The following is a 26,076-nucleotide window of genomic DNA, read 5'->3' as shown; positions in this document are numbered from 1 at the left end:
TGGGCTAATGTTTCATGGTCTGTGAAATACAAGGTCACGAAAATGATTACCTTTCCAGCTACAGAATGCTGTTTCTTAATAACACTTCGTTTTTCATCCTTCCACTGGCCTAACTTAGAGAGGAATTCCAGAGAAGACTGTTCCACAGCACAAGCGACTGGACACCAGAGAATCATCTAGGTTGGCTTCTCCTTGCAGTACAGCCCCAGCAAGGTATGCAAAGATTTTTTTTCTTACAGGTACCTATTTTTAGGTTTGATAAAGAATGTGGGGCCAAGACTGTACCATTTTCTTCTGTACCTCCTGTTTGTTCACTACATGTGACATTACATACCTAAGCACAGACAGGCACTTCTGGACCACTTGGCTTTATGTCTTCCTAATGCTCAGAAGTATCACACACAACAAACAACCAAAAAAAAAAAAATCCTACAGGAGGTAGACTTAAAGTTGAAATCATGAAATCTGTGGCTTCTCTGCTCACAATTTTTTGAATCCCCCATGTCTTAGAGGTGCTATTTTTCTACAGATCGATTATGTATATTGTTCTTCAACAATAATGTAGAATCTAATTTTTTTGTGGGGAAGGGGAAATTTTTACAGGCACTGGGACCCTTACAGTAGTTAGTACAGTATCTACTTTCATGCCAGGGATTTATTTATGTCTTAGTTGGAGTTATTGGAGCTGGCCCATAGCCACCTCCATCTTAAATTTTCTCTGGGCTGTTTTGAAGCCTAGAGAAATATGACATGGTGGTTGATGAAAATATGTCCTGCATCTCAGAAGTGGCCAGCTGGATAACCAACTGCTTGGCCAAATGTTTGGCTCAATCTAGGGTATGGAAGGCTCCGTTCAAAGCCAGGTTCCAGTCCATTCTAAGGATTATATTTGTCATCACAATATTTCTTTGACAGCCCCAACAACTGAAAACCTCCTAACAGAAACCCAGTGACTTCAGCTCCTGGAAATGATCTAGTCCAGACCCTCTGTTCTCCCTCCCTGTAAAATCCAAAAGAGAGCTCCAGTTCTGAGATAGATGCCTAGAAACACATTACTCTTAGCCAACTCATTTTCCCACTGCTACAAATGATGCCAAGTTTAATCTTGAAATGACTATCAGGAGTTTCTGGTAATGAAATCCCCACACGCTCAAAGTCTGCTTGCACTTAATATGGTACATCATATCCGGCCTTTCAAAATGATAACATGTGATTCTGATAAATACATTGTTCTCATTGGACTTTGAGGTTAAAGGTCACCTGCAGAAACACAGAGAGAGCATTTTGCTGTGTTCAAGGGGAAAAAAAATGGAAGGAAGCAGAAAGAAAAGATCTCAGATACCCCTTTGATATTTGTGATCTACACCTAAGTCAAGGAGATTTTGAAAAGAAAGTCAGAAATTTTCTTCTTCTATTACCAGATCCCACCTGATCCATGGCATGAACAGAAATGACAATTTCATAAAACATTTTTGCCACAGTGGTTTATATTAAGAAGTTTGTGACAGGGGAAAATAAAGTAAGGAGAGGAACAAAATTGATTCCCCCAGTACATGGAAAATGGGGTGATCAGACATGATCTCAGAACTGAAAAGACATAGGTGAAGCACAGACCAAGAAGTGCCAGGCATCCTGAGAGTCTGACCATGGAACTGGTGAAATGAGGCTTTGTCCTTGTGCCAAGCCTTCTTTGACATCATGAAAACTGAACTCTTAGAAAAACACACATAAACCCCCTTTCACCACTGAATCCATGAGCCTGTAGTTATTAGTCTCAGCCCAAAATGCCAAAGGCTATTTTACTGTAGAAGCATATTATTGTAACATACATTGCTACTTTGATTTTTTGCTCTATTTTTCAAGTCAATTAGACTGCTTTCTATTATCACTTTACAAAGCTTAGGGTTAAACATTTGAGTGCTCCATATCCTATCACCACTGCCCCAGATATGTCTAACCCTGTCACTGAAACAGCACTCAGAATCACATGGCTCTGTAAACTAGCTATGACTCCTTGGCTCATCTCCACTGCAGCAGAAGGCAAAGATGGCTGCACACAGGCAGTGCGGAGCTGTACAAATAGCCCAAGCCGAACCAGTCCTCCTATCACCAATAACCCAGCTGCCTGGTCTGACCCCTAGATAACCTCTGCAAAGTACATCAAGCACAGACAGCTCTCATAACCTCAGAGACAGAGCACACAAGTTGGCATTAGCCCTGTGGCACTTCCCAGCTCCTGTGTCATGAAACCAGAGGGGGACATGCAAGCCACTAACTAGCCGTGGTATATTTAGTCTGCAAATGGAAGTGATTTTACAGATACATTTCTGTAATACATCCAGGAGAGTTTCAAAGACCTTCAGACAATTTTGTGGTTGGAAGACTGAAAATAAAGAGAAGAGATAGCATATTTTCTAAATCGATGGGTGATTACAATAGAATTATGTGGTGCAGGGGAAAGATGAATGCATAGAGAGGGAGGAGGGAGCAGTGCCATTTGTGTGAACATCCTCGAAATCTTTAAAATAAATTAGACTGGTGAAAACAGAAGTTCATGCTACTTGCTGGAAGCAATAAGGATCAGATTTTGTGGAATGTGTACTCCACAAATCTCCAGGTAGCCTGCCTCCTTCTCAATGGGTTATCATGTCCTGTTGTACAACCCTGCAGCCCTTGAAACCTGGTAGCATGGTCTCAGTCAGATCCTTGCAGGAGAGAGGCATCTATGGATTCCATCAGCTTCTTCCAGGGGAGCTGCCCGGTGGCCAGGAGGGCACAACTTGCTTGAGTTCTTTTTGCCTTTCTACCAGGGTCAAACAGCAGTTTCCAGGTCCTCATGGCCAATGATCTTATAGTTCTGTCGGCTTTCTAGGTAAGCAGCTAAATCTGGGTCCCCAGCTTGTTGTGCTCGTTCTTGAGGTGTCTTTCCCTATAGATAGCAGAAGAAAAACGGATAGTTGAAGTGAGATGATCTCTATATGTAACAGACATGGACTAGCCAAAGCTGAACCACAGAAAAGAGTTCTTCCGTGTTTGATGTTTCAGAGTTTATGAGACACTTTCGAATCTATTTGCTTCTATCATGAGGATCATATCAACGTGTGATGGTAAATTAAAGGGTGATGGGAGAGGATGCATCTCACTAAACCAGAAGTCATGGAGTCTCCCTGAGACTGTGGGGAGAAGCTGTGTGCAGTGAGTTTGAAAGCCAGGTTCTTTTCAGAAGAGGACAGAGGAAACACTGAATGAAATAGGAGAAGCACAGAGTCATTTCTAGTTCAGGATTCCTTTTCACTAAATACTGGGAACCAAACAGCAGAACCCAAGAGGAAGAGTGACAACTCACAGATGACCTAGAAGGTTCTTCCTCTGCTGGTTTCCACACCCCTTTTCCTAACAGTTCACTTCTTTAGTTTGCACCTAGTACTGAATCACGAGGTTAGAGTATTATAACATTCCTTACACAACTGTAATAGACTAACTTACCTTTACTTTGATAATGATGAGGTTGACAACCCTATCTTCCAAATATGCAGAAAAGTGGAATTAAGTGAACCTTTGAATGGACTTATAGTAAATCCTTTGTTAAGCAGAAAAATCCCCAAGGATATTGCCTGTATCCCAAAGATTCCAAGAGAAGTTCCATTCACAGTTATGTTCAGCTTTGAAGTGGCACTGAGTTACAGAACAGTAAGACTGGGGGATTCTGACAAAGGAATGAAGCACAGCTACATTGCTATGATCTGTAAGACACGATTTTAAATAAAAAGTTACAATGTTCAGTAGCATGTATGATATGATTCCAACTGGTTTAAAAAAAATGAGAAACAAGCAGATGTACCTACAAGTAAATAGAGATTAAGTTTAATCATATTTAGGTCTAAGAGGGGCTTTCAAATGACTTTTGCTTTCCATGTGTGCTTTTCTATGTTTACTTTTCTGTGTATGATCATAAAAGTCAATTGGCTATTTATATATTGGAAAAAAAAGAATATACTTATATAATTTAAAATAGGAAGTAGCCTCAAATGCCTTGAGTCCATTTATCTAAGAAACTTAAAAAACAAAAGGCACCTGTTCGCAGGCCAGACCTCATGAGCTCCAGTTTGTCTCTCTGTTTCCTGCATCTCTCCCTTGTTTTTAGTATCTGAACTGTGTGCAGGACCAGCCTTGTGATGATGCACAACTGTGGTCTGAACTGCCTTTACCAAGCCATTCCTCCCAGCATGGCCTAGACTAGCTCAATGCCTACAAGATATGTATTTCTGCATTCAGTTAAACATTGAAACAGTTTGGTGAAAATATCGTCTGTGAAGAATGCCACATTAAGCATTTAAATGCTTGGCTAAACAAGGATTATCTATACAGCAATATAGATAGAGCTCAGGTGTGCTTGGCAAACCTAGGAAGAAGCTGAGGAAAACAGAGAGCAGGGATGCCAATGGGGTGCCAGAGAAGGGGAGAATTCCATGTAATGTAACTGGCTCAGAAGTGAAAAAGAGGTTCGCTCACAAGCAAACTTAAAGGGTTTGCTGTCCTTCAAGAAAAGCCCAGGGCCCAAACTGTACATAGACATATGTGGATTCTCATCATTTAACCAAACCTAATGGAGTTTACAACAATGATCAGGCTTCTAAATTCCATGTGTATGTGCCATTGCTAGAGTTACTGGCTCAAAACTTGGTCATGTTTAATGAAAGCCTCGCCCATATCTTAGAATTCTTCATTGCAACAGAGATATAGTTACTGGTGGTCTTTTCCTTACTGTCTACTCAAAGTCTTTCAAAACTCTGAGTGCTTTTCTGAATAGAAGATTGATCCCTATGATTGATATGACTGATGTTCTCTCTCTCTCTGTCTCTGTCTCTCGTATGTGTCTGTGTGCATGAGAGAGAGAGAGAAAGAGAGAGGGTACTCAGTGGATCGATCAGTCAGTCTCTCTGTCTGTATTCTCTGTCCTTGGTCAACTTCACTATATTCCACACATCAACTCTGTCTCTCGGAGATTCTCTGAAAATGGAATCTACTGAGGAAGGCAACAGATCCTGATCTTTAAAACATTTCCTGATCCCCTATGCCCACTTATGGGCACTTTCTGGTCAAGTGGATTATGGATTCTACCAACAATCTCTGGCCTCAAGACCATCCTAATATGCACACATACTCTGAAAATTTAAAAACTCACCTAAGCATATAACCACATTTCATATAAATGTGACACAGTATCATTGTGAGGCAGATATCCAATGACCATGAACGGTGTCATTCTTTGTCACACTTTATCCTACTGAGGCAGTGGGATAGTCTATCATCAAATGAGGAGGGCTGAACTGCTCAGACAGTATCAGGCTACAAGTCAATAGAGCTAGTAGTGCATCCTCTGGTTTCTGGATCCCACACCTGTTAATAACATTTGTTCTCATGCTAACTTCTACAGTTGACAGTTAGGGAAACATATAAGAAAACACACATAGTGAGACTCTTTGAAAAATTAAAGGTAACTGGAAAGATGGCTCAGCAATCAACAGCTCTTACAGAAGCTCCAGGCTCGATTCCCAGCACCCATACAGTGGATCACAACCACCTGTAACTCCAATTCCAAGGCATCTGATACCTCTTTTGACAGCCACAAACTTTTTTTTTTGTCATTCCAAAGAGTCTTTAATCAACCTGCAAGTTAATGACTGATTACAAGGCCAGAATATTCATCTATAAATATGCATTTCACACATTTTTTTTTATGACTTAGAGTAAGCTTTCAGTTTTGCAAGCCATTCATTTCCCCTGGGAAATTCCTTTAACATTACATGGATTCCATTCCCAAACTCAGTCTGTCTTTTTTTTTTAATTTATTATTTTTAATATTAATTACAGTTTATTTACTTTGTATCCTAGCTGTAGCCTCCTCCCTCGTTCCCTCCCAATCCTATCCTTCCTCCCTCTTCTGTGGCCTAGGAAGGCTGCCCCTCCCTCGGAGGGGGGGTCAAAGAGCCAACCATTGAGTTCATGTCTGAGACAGTCCCTGTTCCGCTAACTAGGGAACCCACTTGGATACTGAGCTACCATGGGCTATATCCGAGCAGGGGTTCTAGGTTATATCCATTCATGGTCCTTGGTTGAAGAAACAGTCTCAGAAAAGACCCCTGTGCCCAGATATATTTGGTCCTTGTGGAGCTCCTGTACTCTTCAGGTCATACTAACTCCCACTTCTTTCATATGATTCCCTGAACTCTGCCCAAGGTTTGGTTATGAGTCACAGCATCTGTTTTGATACAATACTAGGTATAGTTTTTCAGCGGCCCTCTGTGGTAGGCTCCTGTTCTGTTACTTGTTTTCTCTTATTTGCAATGTCCATCCTATTTGTCTTTCTAAGTGAGGATTGATCATCTCACTCTGGGTCCTCTTTTATTGTTAATCTTCTTTAGTGTACAGATTTTAGTATGTTTATCCTATCTTATAGGTCTAGTACCCACTTATAAGTGAGTGTATACTATGTGTGTCTTTCTGCTTCTGGGATACCTCACTCAGGATGATCTTTTCTAGTTCCCACAATCTGCATGCAAATTTCATTATTTCCTCATTTTTAATTGCTGAGTAGTATTCATTTAATTGCTGAGTAGTGTAAATGTACCAAAATTTCTGTATCCATTCCTCAATGAAGGGACATCTGGATTGTTTCCAGATTCTGGCTATTATGAATAAAGCTGCTACAAACATAGCTGAGCAAATGTCCTTGCATACTTGAGCCTAGGAGTGGTATAGCTGGATCTTGAGGTAGCACTATTCCTAAAATTCTGAGAAAGTGCCAAATTGCTTTCCAAAGTGATTGTACAAGTTTACATTCCCACCAACAATGGAGGAGGGGGTCCCCTTTCTCCACATCCTCTCCAACATGTGTTGTCACTTGAGTTTTTGATCTTAGCCATTCTGATGGGTGTCAGGTGAAATCTCAGGGTCATTTTGATTTGCATCCCTCTGATGACTAAGGATGTTGATCATCTCTTTCAGTGTTTCTCTACCATTCTATATTCCTCTACAGAGAATTCTCTGTTTAGCTCTATACCCCATTTTTTAACCAGATTGCTTGATTTGTTTCTGTTTAACTTCTTCAGTTGTTTATATATTTTGGGTATCAGCCCCATAGACTTTTTTGAACACATGTGGCACATATCCATATACTCTCTCACACATAAATGTACATACACATGCATTTAAAATTAAATAAATAAATTGGGGGGTACAGAATGATTGGATATATCAGGTTTACAACTGTTACCATTTCAAAGTGAGGTCCCACTACCTGGGGAGCCAGCAGGCAGGCAATCACTTTGGCAGCTGTGCATGGAGCCGAGCCGTGCAAATCGGAGGTTTTAACTTGTATTAGGGTTAGTGCTAAAGGGACTAGGACATTCACTGGACCTCTGCTTGTGGGTCTCATCTCCCTACCCCTTGCATGCTGGTGTTTCAGTAGAACAGCTCTAGCCCACATCCCTCTTCAGCATGTGTTGAGGTTTATGAAGTACCACAGGCAAACATACCCTCCCTTTGTACTTCTCCATTTAAACCACAGTTTCTCTAAATGAAGCACTCTATTTTTTCCTCCTTTTCCCAAAGCTCCAGGCCCTTCCATGGGCACAGAAAGGATGCCTATGCCGTGGGCACAAGTGCAGGCCACAGTGCCTACAACCTCCCCCAGTGGGAGGATGCTTGCACTCACTTAGCCTGTTACCTTGGAGTCCGTCTGTCTCAGAGATGCTCCTGCGTCCACCAGAAGCTGGCACACAGCCCGGTTCCGTTGGCAGGCGGCCTTGTGCAGTGCAGTCTCTCCCCTAAATCAAAGATTAAGAAACCAGGCAAGGGTTGAAGACAGATGAGGTGCTGGAGGCAGCGTCAGGGTGAGGGGCTTAGCCTGACCTGTTGCTGATGCTTGATGCTGTATGCCTTTTAGCCTTGTTCCTTGTAAGTTGCTGAGACCTAGGCCAGCTGAATATGTGCACACTAGGGAGGTAGCCTAAAGGATATCTGCCACTTCCTTAAGTTACTTGTTAACAGACCTACCAGCTAACTTTACCCAGCTGTCTAAACTAAATAAGGTTTGGGGTAAATTTTTGGATTTAGGATATACTCAATGATACTTAAGTAGGCAAATTGTGCAGATAAGTCCAGGCAGAACATAAAGGGATCTCCATGGAGCTCATACAGTCATGCCCTTCAAACATGGTAGAAACCATTATGACTTTCATGAGTATGTTCTAAGAGCTCAACTTTAAAGAGCCAGACCGACCTCTCCTCCCCCTGTTCAGCCAGTACTGGATTACATCTATTAAGTGAAAAGGTATCTGAGAGGCTCTGGAAGACCCACAGCAGAATTCACAGGCTCAAATTCTCCCAAGTACACAACAGGCCTGAGAACTGCCTCTCAGTATGTGCGTGGGAAGGGACAAGAAAAAAAACAAACAGGCCCCCATCTGTCTCATAGGTGAGCTAAGAAAAAGATATTGTCTTTCTGAGTTCCAAGTTATAAAAATGTTTAATGCCAGCGTATTTCATGAAAAAATCAAATGCCATCCATAAAGAAGCCAAATAAGGATGAATGACAGTCCCACCCACAACCATGCCATCAGGCCATCTCTGTGGGTCAGTGGACAGCTTCTCTGTGTCCAGGAGCTCGCAGCTATATCCCTTTTCACTTGCCCGCGGTTCTATCCATTCCCACCTCTATTCTCTGATTACCAGCTCATTTCTCTCTAAACCCACTCATCTTTATCCCTTGCCTAACTTCTTTGAAACTCTATGGTCGTTCCCATATGGTTTTCAGAGTTAATTGTTCATCTCTTTCTCATTCCTGTTAGTGGAAAAGTGGTTATTTGTATGTCAGAAGAATAAAAAAGAAATATGAAAACAAACATTTTCAGTTTAGGGAGCATCCCAGAGCTGATAACTGTTTGAGTAACTGCTTATAGCTCTCCAGGGGTGGTATATAATTTATTCCATTTATATTCCATCACAGACTGACATGCAGAAGTTGTGCTATTGCATGTAGCAGATGTCCTAAGGCACGGAGGCTTCATTTTCTCTCAAATCCCAGACAAGAAAAATGCTGTACATGGTGAAGATAAATATACGTGTACTTATATACTGTCAGCGATCCCAGAACCTGTGTAAAAGCATCTTGCTGGTAGTGCGCTATAGGTAATGATGGTGATAGCATTGACTACGTATTTAATCACCAGAATACAAATTATTGGCTTTATTGTGTTGCTTTACTCAGCAGATTGCCTCTGTACAACCATTAATACAGTTTGAAGTGGGATGTTAATCAGTGAAATTAAAACTATCTGATATTCCTCATAGACTAGATATGCTTTGAAAACAACTGTTTAGACTGTATAACCAAAGGCAACACTCACGTTTCACTGTCTGCCATATCCAATAGTTCTGCAGGTCCTAAACAACAATAAAGAAGTGAGATGTTAAAAAGTATATTCTAAAACTAACTGTTGACAGAAAATCTACAAGTAAACAATTTAAATGATAATGAAAGGTAAACTGAAAAAAAAAATTTGGTGACAAAGTTAATAATAAGACACAGTGAGAATGAGAAGAATCTCTATCACCAGTTTCCCAAACTCCACCAAAGGGTGTTGTTGCCTTCCTTATCAAGAATCTTTCTATGAGGACTGGAGAGATGACTAAGCAGATAAGAACACCTGCTGTGAAAATAAGAGGATCTGAGTTCAAATCTCCGGCACCCAAATTCTTATAAAGTTAAGCATGGCCCTGTGTGCCTGTAACCTTAGCAAAGGTAGGGAGAGAAAAGTAGATACCAGGACCTGAGTGGTCAGCCAGCCTAGCCAAGTTTAATGAGAGACCCAGTCTGAAGGAAGTAATACAGATAGATGGAGAGGAAGACATCTGACATCCTCCCCTGATGTCCACACAAATGATTGTACCTACATATATAAGTGGACCCATCATGAGCATGTCACACACACACACAATTGAAAAAAGATTATTTCTAAATGAAATTAATTGGAAAAGAATAACTAAAAAATAATTGTCTCAGTTGACAGAAAAGGCCAATAGAATGGGCTTTGAGGTCTTTTTTATTCTCCAGCTACAAAAAAAAAAAAAAAAAAAAAAAAGAGCTTTCTATGGTATAATGAGAAAAGTAAAGACACACATATGTCATCTAATAGCTATATTTGGAAATTGAATAAAGTCTACTTTTTGAGGATTTCAAAATGAATAACTGGAATAACTGTCATGCATACATCTCTGATGATTACAGATGATCCATTTTCTGGCATTTTTTCCAAGTGTTGGAGTGAAAATGTACAAATGAGTTGGCCTTTCTCTTTCTTTCTCAGTGTCTGTTTAGTATTAATTCACTTCTTCTGAAAACATAGTTTGGGATCTATCTATCTTCCTATCACTATAGATAGAAGACCATTCTATCTTCCTATCACTACTTCCTTCTATGAAATCCCTCACCCTATTTACTCTGAAGGTATCAGTTAAATACATTTCTTACACAGAATCCCCTCTGAGCTGACACTATTCCCTACCTACATGGCAACTAAAGTTTATGTGTAGGTTGTATTTGTTGTACTTAAGTAATATAAATTATCACCTAAACCAAAATCATCCAAAGCAAGTAGAGATTGCTAATCACATCACTTGACATCACATTTGTCAAACTATTTTAAAATCACCAGCTTAGTTGTTTACCTGTCCATGAAGACTCTAATAAACTTCTGGGAATGTTATCCTATGATTTTTTTTCAACATTCTGTCCTCCCTTGGTACTGAACATAGAATCTGGTCCCAAGAAAATGCTTAAATGTTTGACTGAATTGATGAATAAATTTGCTTGGGAGTTCCAAATATGGTTCTGGTACCAAGCAGTTTAGTCTTTACAGACATGATCCTTGTAATTTGTAACCTATATTGGCGTATAGCATTATTGCTGAAAAATATTGTATATAATGTGAAAAGAAATGAGGAAGTTACAAGTTTCTAACCATGATGGCCATTGGCAAGGAAGTGGTTGAGATAGTCTAGAATCCTTTTGACTCTTCTGGTCATCCAAGAGCTAACTCACCTTGAATTTTTATTTTTTTATTTTATTTATTTATTTATTTATTTTATGGAGTGAAGCTCTCTTGTAGAAACCACTTCTAAAAAGACTGTCAAAACCATATATCATGACTAAGTTTCCATATGTCCCATCTGTTATGGAATGTCCCACACTGTCTAATGTTATGGGACATGTAATGAGAGACTTACAAGATATTCTCTAATGTTTAGATGATGTTCATGGCCTTCCTCATGGAACCCCCCCTCCTTAATGTGTTGATAAAGTTTTTACCTTTTCATCTAAGCTAAACTAGCAATTGCCTAACCCACTTTATACTTCTCAGACCTCCCCTAACTCAAAGGGTCTGTCTCCCAATCTCCTTATCCAGGATAGCCTTCCCTCTCCTAACTCCAGGCTTAGTCAATTCTGATAGTAGACCAATCATAAGATCAGGAGCATGAGGATCACGCACCTGAAGTTCCAGCTCAAGAGTTCCTGCTATCTTCAGAGAACATTTTAAACTGTTGATTTAAAGGGGAAGTGCAGGAACACACCAGCCCAGACTTCTCATTCATGCTGCCCTCTGTACAGTGACTAAGGCGACAAAGACCTTCAGAACTCTCAGAGTGGGTCCACAGTGAGTTCCAAGACTTGTTAAGTCTGTGCTTCTGTACTGGTAAGAAACCCAGAAGCATTTTAACTGGGCTAATAAAGCAATAGTTTGACAATCTAAAGATGAAGATAAGAAAAAGGACTTTGTATCTCACAGTAGCTGACCAGAATCCCCACAACTATAGCTATGAGTTATCCCACAGTGATTATCCATCCTGGTTTGATTGGGCATGTTTGTGGCTAGCTATGGTTTCTTGGCTGTTTCTTTAATCCTCTGGCAGAGATAAGATGAAAAGCTACCAATGCTGGAAGCTGACACTTGTGCTCTTAAATCATATCTAAATGGACTGCACTTCAGTGTTTAAGGAATGACTCTAAAATGATCGATACAATTAACCTAATGTCCCTGATCCTCCATCAAACAGACAATTGGATGATTAAAGAATATTACGAACACTAGCAAGCAAATAGCTAATGAAAAAGAGGGAAGGGCAAAAAGTCAGATTACTCAGGTGGGAACAGGGAGCTATGTTTAAGAGTTTTAGCATATTTACTTGTCATTTTTAGAGCTAGTTTTTAAAGCAGTGGTTCTCAACCTGTGGGTAACATATCAGATATCTTGCATATCAGATATTCATAACAGTAGCAAAATTACCGTTATGAAGTAGCAACAAAATAATTTTATGGTTGGAGGTTACCACAACACGAGGAAGTGTACTAAAGGGTTGCAGCATTGGAAAGGTTGAGAACCTCTATCAACTGAAATGATTATGTTTGCATGGCTACAACACCAGAAGGATCGATGCCAAATAGATCTTAACACAGGCTGTCATTCCCTCCAGGTTTGTATTGGGCTGACCTGTGGGGAGCTATGCCTTAACACTGTGATGACCTACTTAATACATTGGTGTGTAACTTGGAGAATGAGTGGCCAAAAAGATAAAAATAATCAACAAAACTCAAACCAATTTCTCTTGAAAGATAAAATGCATTTGAAGTATAGCTCTTAATTATTTTCTAATCTGTCTCATTAATAAAAGAGAAAAAATATTTTAAAAAGCAAATAGAACTGTATTTTTCCACTGTGTATCAATGGTCGAAAGTTGGATTGTGGTTTATTTTATATATACAAATATCCTCACTATGGATGCTATGGCCTTTCCCCCATGGAATTTGAAATAAGAACATTAAACTGTGAGCAGACAATTCACAATTCTTCCCCTATACAAACGGAATCTGTGGGGGTAGGAATGATAATGTCCCTCATAGTCTCAGGCAATTTAATACTTGGTCTCCATTTGCTGATGTTGTGGAGAGGCTTACGTGGTACAATTTTGCTGAAGAAAGTGCATCCCTGAGGGCAGACTTGGAAGTTTAAGGGCCTCCGCCATTCCCAGTTCTCTTCTTTGTGCTTGCAGTTGAGGATATGAGCTCCAAGGTGCTTGCTCCAGTTTCCTGCCACATGTCTCTGCACTTCACTTTTATGATGGACTCTAACCTAGAACTGTGAGCTCAATAACTCTTCCATTATTTGCCTGGTCACGGTTTTCAGCACAGCAACAGAAAAGTCACAAATACAGAATCCTTGCATCTCTGTCTTTCCTAGGATTCTCTCTTTCTCACAGCTATTCTTCACCAGAAGGTAAGTGTGAACTCTCTATTGAAAGACTAAGGTGAAAATTCCCGTATGGAATGCTCACCTTTCTTCCAGAATCCTATGCATGCTGTCATTGGAACCAACCGATGACACTGGAATGCACCTGCCATGTCTTTGGTTCCTTACCTATGCCCCGTGTTCATGTCCCCTTGAATACAGAAGGCAGAAACTATATCATACACATGCACGAATTTGGGCAAATAACCGAGCCTCACAGTGGCTCTAGTTTTACTCCCTGACCAGTAAAAATAGAAAAATTTACTGAGTAGAGTTGTAAGAATTTCAATTTAATATCTAGAACAATAAATTTTAGTAAACAATGGGTTACTATACATTTATTTAATTTTCAAAAGTATTTAAGACAGAAATACCACTTTTTAAAAAATCAAATGGTGAGTGATGCTATGGAATAATTTTAGATCCCAGTCAATATTAGGTGTTTCCTTTTTTTCTTTCAAAACAGTCCCATAGCTGAAACATAGATTTAAACAAACAAACAAACAAACAAAACCCTGTAGCATACAGGGAAAGATCTGAAAATTGAGTAACGGTGTCAGTTTCGTTTCATTTCTCTGTGACAAAGTACACAGCAGAAGTAAAGTAGGGGAGGAGGGCTGTATGTGGGCTCGCATTTTAGAGAGAACAAACCATCACAGGGAGACATAGTGTAGAGTGTAGCATGAACCATCGTAATGCAGGCCTGTGGCAGGCGCTTATTCCACAGAACCAGCCAGAAAGCAGAAAGCACTGGCTGCCTTTATTTTTAATATTTTTTAATTTATTTTTTTATTTATTACAATTTATTCACTTTGTATACCAGCTATAGCCCCTTCCTCATTCCCTCCCAATCCTGCCCTTCCTCCCTCTTCTCCTCCCATGCTCCTCCCCCAATCCACTGATAGGTGGCTGCCTTTTTACCATTAAGTCCCACCCTTTATTCCTCCTAAGGTACACAGCTGCTCAAAACACTACCACCAGCTGGGGACCACGTGTTCGTATATGTGAAAAATGCATGAGCCTGTGAAGTACACTGTATATTCAAGCCATAAAAGGTACAGAAACACACACGTACACACACACACAATTCAGATAGAGTCTAAGGAATGTAGAATGCAGCAAATGACACAGATCTTTCAATGCGAGAAAGTAAATGTTGTAATAAGTACTGGAGATTTCTGAAGTCCTGCTGCCCAGCACTACCCTGACGCTCTTACGCTCTTACATTAGACAGTCCAGTTCCTGCTCACATGACTTCAGCATCTACACTGCATATGCATTATAGATGATGGACCTTTTAGTACATGCATTTTTGAAATTTGCCAGTGCATCCAAATCCCCTCTGTGATTCCTTCCACTGCCCCCATACTCCCTCCCAGGACCTCATTTCCCATTAGTCTCCCTGACGCTGCCAGCAGACCATTCCAAATCCTCCCCTGCCACAGGACAAAGGCTGCACAGATGTGGACAGAGCTGGCACTGGGAATGCGAAGAGTACTGTCATCCTGTCTCAGCGGGATGGTAGTCCTTTCTCTCTGGGACCAGAGGCAGAAAAAAAAGAGGGTTAAAAAAACAGAAAAGAAAGATTGAGGTCAGAAAAAGAGAGAAGACAAAATACCGCATTGAAATAAAAAGGAAATGCATGAGTGGGGTTTCTATCTGGGGAAACGGTGGGGGGCGGTTGGGTGGGCATAGGGAGAATAAAAACAAAAGAGCAAAATGCTCTGGGTAGTAAAGGAAGAAAAGCACACAAAAGTCTTGGAGGGGTGAGCTAGGGGGAGGCAGCCAGTGAAAATGATGGTTGAAAGGAGCTGAAAGGCAGGAACCACGGAGAGACTCTCTGCTGGAATCCGTGTCCACAGCCTCTGCTCTGTCTTGGGAATTATTCCCTCTTCCTCCTCCTATTTGCTTTCAGGCCTTGAAATGCCCAGATTCCAGCTTTTCTTTTTAAATAAAAGAAAGCAGTGTTTTGCATGTCTGAGAGAAGTCCAAAAGAAGATGCCTCCTATGGCCTTCTCAGAATACTGTACATCCCACTCACAGCCCACAGTCTACAACCATCTTAAAAGAGCCCTCTGAAGAAAAAGGGATTGCTGGGGCTTGAGATAACTCATCTCTAAGGAATCTGGATCAGGTGTCCTCCTGATTGCAGCTCACACTCCTCTCCCTAAGCATCCGATGAAGATACAAAGCAAAACGGAGTTCCAGCAGGAAGGATGCTGAGAGCTGAGGGCCAACTCAAGTGACCATGCAGAACATGGCTTGGGTACATTAAAAAAAAAAAAAGAAAAGAAAAAAGAAAGAACCCAGCAGTTCCTTAGAGTCACGGTCAGTAAAGGCTGGGTACAGTCAGAATGTGACAAGGCAAGGCAGTACAGAGGTTCCCTCATCTTGTAATCTTGCTGAGACTATTTCAGATTTAGCTAGAATTTGATCTCCTTCATGGGGAATTACCCAACCAACTGTATTCTAGGACTTCAGGCCATGATACCCCTAACTTAGCTTCTGTTAAACTGTTTGCTAATGCAAACCTCAGCTGAGCTGCTGAGCTGCTGAACTGCTGAGCTAGAGCCTAAGATGTGTTTTCTTGTCTTTGAAAGCTGCTTGGTCTAAATGCTTGGTGCTATACTTATGTCCTAAATACCTGAGTGTAGCCTTGGTTAGAATACATGCTTTCAATTGGCTCTAAACTATGTCTGAGTAGTCATCTCTGGTGGGCTCCCATAACAAGGTCTATGAAAAACTTGTGAGATTTTTATTATCTGAAGCCATTGGGAGACTTGAGCCAAGCTTGATATACATGCTTGATATACATACTCATACCTGCAAGTCAAGAGATTTTTCAGCATACAAACATTTCTGTTACTTTCCAGCACTATCATCAGCATCAACTAAGAGATTTATCAGGATGCAGAGAGCTCGTTAAGAATGGAGGACTAAGTATGCCCATGGTAATGCTTTCCATTTATCTCTCTTTGACTTGAAGAACAGTGTGCATTAAAGGGCTTTCTATCATTTCAGAGAGGCGAGTGGTTCTGCAAAGATAGTTTATGGTTTCAAAATGCACAGGTTAGTTGAGACTGGTAGAAGACACTAGTCCCAGCACTTGAAAGACAAGTTTGAGGCAAGCCTGTCCAGGGAATTCCAGGCTAGCCAGGATTATGTAGGAAGATTCTGTCTCAAGTCAAATGGCCACCTTCTAAGCTTTGTGCAAATCCTGAGGACTTTTCTTTAAAAATAAAAGTCCCATTGACAAGTGTACCTTTAATTAGTGTCCATGTGCAATATTCCAAAATTTGTTTCTGTTCTTCATCAGCCTTTTGGATAAACCGTTACAGAAAAGAATAAACTTGTGGTGTATATTTGCAACAGAAATCATGCCACTATTTTATTTACAAGTCTTGCCCTGAAGTCTGGCAGGTAGGTGATCAGGGAAGCAGAAGAAGAATGATGTCTTTGACAGACTCAGCACCACAGTTCATTTTTCTAAGACAGACAGAAGTACAACTACCCAGTCTAGTGGGGAAAGCCATTCTCCAGCACCCACTGTTCCACCTCCACAGCACTTCCTTCTATTCTTTTAACCACAGGTCCAGCTAGTGAGAATGACAAAAGAGGAGAATCTCAAATGACTGATAGTCTAATATCTACCATACAAGGTCCTTGCAAAGATTAAATTATGCACTGTGTACTGTACAGGCATCTGACATATTACATGTGCTTGATAGATGGTATCTATGTTATCTTTATGTGGCTTTATGGTAAGACCTAAAACATCTACATTCAACTTTGTTAGATTTATTTGTATACCTAATTATAATTTTTCGGCCTGCTCTTGCTTGAAAATATGAAATGCATTTTCTTTTGTGTGCATAGTTGAGTGTGACAGCCCACAGTAAGCAGTTCCAATCAGGCACTCCACATGGATTCATGAAAGAATGTATAAATGAAGGAAGAAACGAGCGGAACAATCTAAGTTCCCCCAGTTGCATAAAAGAAGAATCAAATGGATATAAATACTCAATAATACACTCAAGGTCTGCAGCATGTCTGTGCAGAAGTCAGCTTGAAGGGCTGGAGAGATGGCCTGTTGGGTAAGAACACTGGCTGTGCAAAGTAATCAGGCTCAACACCAGTGCTCCAAGATGGCTGCCTAGACTTTCTGTGGACCTGGGTGTCACAGTCTCTCACTTATTCACCCTTAAAAACCCCCAAGTGAAGCTTTTTATCCCCTACCATCCCACACCCGGGTGTTCTCTATTTCTAGTCATATTATAGGCATGAGAAGCTGAGCGGTGTTCTTTGTGTGTAATTATATGTCCAATGGGTTTCTGGAGGAAGATGCTAAACCAATAGCTTCATCTTGGGAGTGGTCTAAGTCCAAACTGGAAACCCAGTCAGTCTACATTCTGGTTGGCAAGATTGGCCAGCCATATGTGACATGACAACACCAGGCATTTTTTAGGAGAATGAAGTGTGAGTTGGAGAAAAACAAACAAATGAGAATCAAACAACAAAAACTAAGAAACTAGAAAAATGGGGTAGGACAAACACAGGAACCTGCAAAAGAATCAACCTTAAATATAGATTTCTTAGATGAGCCCAAACAGTTAATTTCTAAAAACATAGGAACCTACAGAAGAATCAACCTTAAACATAGATTTCTTAAATGAGCCCAAACAGGTAATTCCTAAAAAGCTCTACAAACTAAAGACAACTATGCCAGGCTGTATTCTGTTAATTAAAAATTAAATTAAGTTGAATTAAACTAATTAAGAATAGGGGCTGGAGAGATAGCTCAGTGGTTAAGAGCACTGGCTGCTCTTGCAGAAGACCCGGATTTGAATCCCAGCACCCACACAATGGCTCACAGACGCCTGTAACTCCTGTTCCAGGGGATCTGATTTCTTCTTCTGACATCCACAGGGACCAGGCACACATGTTGCAAACAGACATACATGCAGGCAAAACATTTAAATAGTAATAATAAATACATACAGAAATTTTAAAAAATAAAATTAATTAATTTTATTATAATTATTGTTTGAGATAGGGTCTTACTATGTAAGCTTGGCTCTTCTAGAACTCACTATGTAGCCCAGGTTGTCCTCAAACTTGTAGTAATTCAACTGCCTCTGCCTCTTGGGGGTTGAGGTTGAAGGTGTTCACCACAGAACCCAGCAATTAACTACTTTTAAGAAAGTTTTTAATTTTTAAATTAATTTCTTTCCCAAAGCTTTCCCCTTTTAATTTTGGTTATAAAAATTGTTTATTTGAATTTCTTGGTTAAGATGGCCCACATGCATCAGTGAGTGTCAGAGAAACAGTTGATGAGTATTCCATTGCGAAGATCTATTGGTTGAGCATCAATATAGACAGCACTGTCTAGAATTTCATGGATAAGTGATCCCTGGTAAGTTGCCTACTCACCATGGTCGAGGATGTACTTCACAATCTCCCCATTGCCAGTTTTAGCTGCATAGTGAAGGAGTGAACAGTGGTCTGGCCCCTGAATTAGCAAGCTGCCTCCATTCTTATAGCTTTCTATGAGCTGAAAGAGAGAGACATGGGGAAAGAGTATCAGCAACATGCAGAACAGAGAGAAAAGCTCCAAGGTCACACAGAAAAGTCATCTAGAAAACCACAAATGTTTTTAGCCTCAGAGGACACACAGAAAAGCCAAAGTACTGTCAAAGCCAAAGTGATGAAGTACTGTCCCTTCATCACTCATATGGATGGTTCTCCTCATGCAGCTCCAGAAAGGGTCTGTGGGTATCAAAGAGCTCAAGGAAACAGAAATATGTTGAGTTGGCTTTCTTCCCCCTTTTCTGAGCCCCAGACTCTAAGAAGAAAACTAAAATTTCCTGAGCTTCGTCCAGCATTTGTTACAGTAGAAAGAACTTGGCTCTGACCCTGTAGGTTCCATTCCTGTGTCTTTTGTTGTTCCTTGACATGACATGAAAAGAAATGCTTCATTTTGCTGTGCACAGCATTCATCCAAATACACATGTGCACACATGTCATGCATGGACACCCAGAGGGAGGGTTCTTTTTTCATCCTGATACCTTCTGTGAATCAGGCAGTGGGTATACAACAGGGCTGAAGATGATCAAGAGCTAATGAGAACCAAAATGAGTATGTGAATGTCATTGTTTCTGTATAAGAACAGCCAGTGGGGAAAGCCAAGAATTTAGCCACCAGAGAGTAAGGTGGGCAAATAAAGATATAGACCAAGTTCATGAAGTACCAACTATTATAAAATGCAAATGTGTCACCACCCTCCAAACTGAAATATCAGGAAAAGAAGAGCCTTGGCAAAGCTTCCCATAGATTTTGGAAGACAAAATTTAACTAACAGAGCATGTATCAAGAGAAACTAACATATAAGCAACAATACAATATGACTCAGTCACTAGCCTCAGTGGACTCCAAATTCTATAGGAAGAACAAAGTGTTGATTGCCAACAGAGACAGTTTGAGGCCAAAGAGGGGTAACAGGGAACAAAGCACGGTTTTGGAAAGGAGTCATCAAAAATTGGCCACTAAGAGTATCTGGTCAGAGATACTGGAAATGCAGGAGCTAAGGAAATCTATATCTGCAAACTTTAGAGCAAGGGAACAGGAAGAAGTAGCATAGAGATACAAAGAAGAATCTTGCAATGATACTGTGGGCAGGATCTTTGTGGGCAGATCCAGTGAGGATAGCAATGGAGATGTACCCAGACCAAGTAGAGATCAGCTGTCCTAGATGCGCCTTTTAGGAAGGTTGCACACTATGACTGAAAGTAAGTCCAGCAGTGGTTTATGTATTATATATCCCCACTGCATGGGAGTGCCTGGAGTGTGTTCTACCATGTGGTCTCATCCTCTCTCTCTCTCTCTCTCTCTCTCTCTCTCTTTCTCTCTCTGTCTATCTCTGTCTCTCAAGCACAGCCTGTTTAATATTTAATATGTATTGTGCATTCTACACACAAAAGTAAAGTAAATGAAAATTGAGAAGAAAGATATAGATAGATAGATAGATAGATAGATAGATAGATAGATAGATGATAGATAAATAGATAGATAGATAGATAGATAGATAGATAGATAGATAGGACTGAAAAAGAAAGTCCTTTCTCTGTATCTCATCTTATAATCAATAAATCATTATTGAGTCACTCCTCAGACATTTGGAGATTAAATATAAAGTACCTTGTGCCAGGATAATCAGCTAGATATAGTACATTTTCTATTTTAAGCAATTCCCTGTAAAATATTTTAGATGTATAACAATACACTCCAGGGACTAGGAAATTTTTGATTACAGTAAAAGTACATGGAAATAGCTTCAGATTACAAACTGGATTAGAAGTGTTCAAGAGCAGGGGTTGTTCTTGATTTCCATGGGATCCAAGTCAAATCCTTTTTGAGTTGTATACTGCTGCTGACTAGCTCACTGAAGGGAAATGACCAAGAAACTCCAGGAATTCTGGCTAGGAAAGAGGCTACCCTTCTGGGTAACAATGCCATGAAACACTCAGGGGAAAACTGTACAAGCAGTATGGTCAGAATTAAACAATATGTGGGCAACCGCAGCCCTTGCTTTCTGCTAGAGATGTGCTGAAAATGTAGAAAAGGTATGCTTTGGTTTATTCAACAGGTGTGCTTAAAAAATGAAAAGGGAGCTGGGTGAGGTGGTACATGCCTGTAATCCCAGCACTCCCGGAGGCAGAGGCAGGTAGATCTCTGTGAGTTTGAGATATACCTGGTCTATAAAGCAAGTCCAGGACAGCCAAGGCTACACAGAGCAACATTGTCTTGAAAAACCAAAACAAAAACCAAGCAAAACAAACAAAAACCCAAAACAAACAAACAAAAACACAAAAACAAACAAAATTGGGGAAGGAAAGGGAAGGGAGGGAAGAGAAAAGTACAAGACAGAAGACAGAGAAAAGAAAAAGTAATTCTCAGCTTCCTTTTTTGGCCTTTGCTTTTGCAGCCCATACTGTACAAGGGCTGATGGGAAAGTTATATCCCTCACTGAGAATCAGCCAGCACTGCTGAAGTTAGACAGGGACTTATAGACAGTCATGACCCCTACTGTAAATAACACAAGAACAGATAGCTCTTATATAATACTCATGACTACATTATGACAATTTTTTTACTAAGTATGTTGTTAGAAAAAGAAAACAAGTTAATACTATATACCGAGACTAAGCCAGCTAACATTTTAGGCACCTTTGTATGTAACATGAACAGTACTGACAATCTTTTCATGGAATTACAACCAGTTCTAAGACAAACCAACAAAAAATAATATTTTAATTCCAATTCACACATAAAAAATTAAGGCACTGAGATAATAAAGTAATGGTATAAAACTGTACATAGTGTGAATGACAGAGCAGGTTCTGAAATTGGGCAATCTAGCTTCAGAACTGACATTCGCTCTCAGGTGGTGACCATTTCCCTCCTTGTGAACCAAATTCACTAGAAAATGCAGACACAAGTTGAAATACCCAAAATGGACTAAATAGCCTTTTCTCAGTTGGCCGCGACTTCTAAAGTAGACTCCTATTTCAGCAGTTGTAAGCTTGCAGCTGGTGTATGCATTTCTGGGTACTACCCAGGCCATTATCATATATGTATTCATTCCCATACACATCTCAAAAAGAAACCTTCAAGTTTCTCAAATGCTAGTCTTAGAAAGCAGGGATTCTAGGCACTATGAGAACGACACCCTGGAAATACACAGTCTTTTCTTTTATAAACTAACCAAGGCAAGTCCAGGGAATCTACCATACTTCTTTACTGTTAGAATGCGGAGTGTGGTGATCACTGTCCTCATCCTCTCTTCTCACTTCTCAAAAGAGCATCTTTCTTCCTCTTAAGTAAATTATGGACTGGATCATGGGAGCTTGGTGAGACATGATGTTGAATTAAGTTTCTTAAAGAAGGAGAGTAGCTTACCTTCATAAGGTCACCAGTTATTACTGCCTGCAAAATTGCTGTGAAAGATGAAAGAGAGATGTCAAATTAGTAAAAGACCTTCTCACTGAGAAGTTACCAAATTAATGGTTCCATATTTAGAAGTAATCTATATTGGGAGCAGGAACAGGGAGTCTTTGTCAAACATGTGAAATACCCATCTTCAAGCCCTTTCCTACCCAAGCATCAATCATATACATAATTCTAGAACTTTCTTGAACTCCCATTATCATCCTGGTACTATAAAGATAATGTAAAATTTGAATCACATTAGATTAAAATCTTAGCTCTGACCCTAATAGGTGTGGAACACTGGACAAACCATTTAACCCCTTGAGCATCAGTTTCCACAACTGCAAAAGAGAAAGTCTAGACCTTCTGGGCTAGCTGAAAGGGTAAATCATTATGGTTCCTCCTTTCTTTCCTTATACTTTGTTCTCTAGAGACTCGGTATGTCTCCAACCATTTCGAGTATGAATGCTGTAGTGGTGGCTACTCACTGCCACAGACATCAAGACAGTTAGAGACAGAAGAGGAAGCCAGTGTTTCAGTGGTGGTCTGGGGAGAATAATCACATCTGCCTTAAATTAACAGATGGCCATGGTGGAAACAAGCCCAAGAGTCTTGGATAACTTAAGTTACTTATAAGACACTTGTAGCTTTGGGGGGGGGAAATTAAAGTTTCTGATGGTTTATGTATGTAGGATATAGAAAATAAATTAAAAAATCATGTTAAATGAGGGAAACAACATATTCACATCTAAAGACAATCATGGTTCCTTAAGGGAGTTACCTGTATCATTGTATAAGTGATACCATTAGAAAAGAAGATGAGTCAGTTTGGAAACTATTCAAATAGTGAACTCAACTTTTCAAGTTACAAAGATTTAGAGAAAAAAAATAATTTAAATTATTTTGAAAAGCACCATTTTGTTCTTATTTGAGTGATGTTTCCATTTGATTAAAGTAACGTCTAAAAGCACATATCAAGAAAACAAGGAGTACAGAGCTGGGGCTGTAGCTTACTCATTAAAGTACTTTCTGCAGAAGCATAAGGACCCAAATTTGATTGCCATGACCCATATTAAAAACGCTGAACATGGAGGCATGAGCACGTGATTCTAGTACAAAAAAAAAAAAAAAAAAGACAAACAAATTTCTGGATCTCATTGTCCTGCAAGCTTAGCCTACCCTGAAAACCCAGGTCACAGTGAAATATCCTGTCTCAAAAACTAGATGGATGGAATAGTTCCTGAAGAACAAAAGTTTGACTTCTTGGCTAATGTACACACACACACACACACACACACACACACACACACAGGAGAGGTAAGAGAGGGAGGGACAAAAGGAGGGACGGACATAGGAGAGGAGAGAGAGTATGAATGCAGGCTGCCTCTTGGAAAAGCTCTCAAGGCTTTATTGCACATTTAAGAGTCCTGAGTGAAGAAAGGTACTCAGTGTTGCGGGGCTGAGTACTATCTCTTAGCCAGAAGCCTTGAACACCTATGGAGAAGAGGACAGCTGATTGAACATGGGAGAAAGAAGGAGTCAAAAAGAAGGAGGGGAAAATATGTTCTTCAGAAAAGGAAAAGGGTAAAGCTCCCTTCTGTAAGAAACTATAAGCAATGCACACTTGGCGTTGAACCATTCTGTGAACCCAATCTCCCTTCTCAAACCACAGAGGCCAAATGAAAAGAAAGAAATGGGGAAACTCAGTGGGCCACAAAGCAAAACAAAAGGACATGACTGTGGAAAATAATTAGTAGGGAGTGTTTGCGAGGGGGGAGGTCATCTGCAGGGATGGGAGGAAGATTAGAGAGGTGGAGGTAAGCAGAATCAAGATGTATTATAACATGAATAAAATTATCAAAAAACTCACCCTGTTTTATAAATATATAAACATATATACGTACATATGCAAGAAGTAGAGAAATATGGAAAGTACAGAAAAGGAATTAGCATGTCCAAAGAACCTATGAAATACTGGGCCTTCCTCTTACGTTTCATAAGTAAGGACCCTGACCCTTGGAGTGCAGTGTCTCTTGGGGCGTAGAGGCTCTCATTGTCTGTCTGCATCACAGTGCAGGCTCCTAAGTCTGGGCCTCTGTTCACTGCTGCACTGACACACTGTGCGGCCTCTACTAGGCACCATGACAGAAGGTGGCAGAAAACACTGCTGCTAAGTTTGTAGTACTGTGGACAGAGTGATGGATTAGGGGCTAATTCTGTTTGATTTGCTGGACGTGAACATCTTAAACCTTTTCTTTTTCTCCTCTAGCAAAGAAGGTTAACAATTGTAATGCTCACCTCGGTAGTGAGACTAAAGTTTTAAAAAGGCTTTTAAATAGATAGAAGGCATATTTTTTAGCACTGCTGAGACTGCACATAAACACACACACACGTCATTCAGAAGGAAATTTTTGTCAAAGATAACTTGGTTTGTGAAGCTGGACACAAGAAGCTCTGCTAAAACATTTCTCTGATGGGAAGGACTGATCATGGAGCCATGGAGTGCTATTTTCCCTCAGGACAGAAACCCTATAACAGATCACAAGGAGGAAGAAGTTGAGGAAAACTATTAGCAATTTCTGCTTGGAGGAACAAATAAGTCTGGATTTTCATAGTACAGAACGCTTCCTCAGATGCAGGGGACTATGCTGACTGTACAAGAAAGGAGGCAAACAAAATTGCAAGAATGAATGGTCCATACAGAGTCTTGTAACTCAGAAGATCAAACAGCACCCTGGCTTATGTTTTCAAGACCATATGGGACTTTCCTTAGTGCTCATAAAAAAGTGAGTAAGAGAAAGCTGTGAGGAAATGAGGTCACTATTTAAAACATTTATGAAAAATCAAACTTGGCACATGTACACAATAAATCAAGGAACGGGAGAAATCCCCAATGCAAAGTCCATGTAGATATGTTAACTAATCAATCAACAAGAGAGGGTAGGTAAGACCTGTGGTTAGTAGTTCTGTCAAGGTGATGGAAAGTTTAAACCAACCCATGCCTGATAATTAGAATTAATTGGCAAGAAAGATTTGGAAAGTTCTTGTAAGATAAGGAAGAACTTGAATAAAAGCATGGGACTTGAAAACATGGTCCTTGAGGGAAGCTGCCAGGAGTTCTGTGTGGAGAGCACCACACATCACAGGCACTGTGGCTTCACCACCACTGACGTGAGGCCTGTGTGCCAAGAGTAGATATTTGGATTATATCTTATAAGGGATAAGAGGCAACTGAAGAGTTAAAATCAAATCAGCATTGTATCCAAGTGCGGGCCAGCCTGCTTCTTCTCCCCTTGTAAAATCAGTGTGACTTGCTATTAGATGGTCTTTTGCCACCAATTCTCCAAGTAGGGCCCCTTTCAACTTGCATCCGATATCACTCCGGAGCAATGCTATTTCTTTCCAGCAGCTTCTCAGTTTGGTACCTTCATAAATACATAGAAGATCATATAACAGCATCCTAACCACAAACAGTCCCCATTGTGTTGGAAACAGAAAGCATGGATATTTATTTTTAAGCCAAGCATCACACCCAAGGTTAGCTATTATGCAAACATTATTAAAAACAAGGCTCCCTTCTCTCCCCCTGATTAATGTCCTTCTTTATGAACACTGTTGTTTAAGATCTCTTCAGCATAAAGAGAACCCAAATCCATTAATATTCAACTCTGAGAAATAACCTTGTGAAAGAGCAAGCTTAAAAACAAAATAATTATTCTTTATTCTTCAACAGCATTATTCTTT

The 26,076-nt window shown here is 40.2% G+C and overlaps 1 protein-coding gene across 3 annotated transcripts in view; it reads right to left on the bottom strand.

Annotated features, from left to right (window-relative positions):
• Window positions 1-1,489: 1,489 nt before the first annotated feature.
• Dgki (diacylglycerol kinase iota) overlaps window positions 1,490-26,076 on the bottom strand; it is a 466,379-nt gene continuing 441,792 nt past the window's right edge. For all 3 annotated transcript variants that reach the window (XM_055602146.1, XM_055602148.1, XM_055602147.1), the window contains 5 exons: window positions 22,303-22,340; window positions 18,777-18,897; window positions 9,411-9,447; window positions 7,730-7,829; window positions 1,490-2,929 (listed from right to left, as the gene is read on the bottom strand). In XM_055602146.1, coding sequence (XP_055458121.1) covers window positions 2,813-2,929; window positions 7,730-7,829; window positions 9,411-9,447; window positions 18,777-18,897; window positions 22,303-22,340 — 413 coding nt within the window. In that variant the 3' untranslated portion in view covers window positions 1,490-2,812. The remainder of the gene's footprint in view (window positions 2,930-7,729; window positions 7,830-9,410; window positions 9,448-18,776; window positions 18,898-22,302; window positions 22,341-26,076) is intronic.

Source organism: Psammomys obesus, unplaced genomic scaffold (assembly GCF_907164565.1).
Source record: "Psammomys obesus unplaced genomic scaffold, mPsaObe1.curated_primary_1811, whole genome shotgun sequence".
Lineage (NCBI taxonomy): Eukaryota > Metazoa > Chordata > Mammalia > Rodentia > Muridae > Psammomys > Psammomys obesus.
This window is presented reverse-complemented; position numbering and strand designations above follow the sequence as displayed.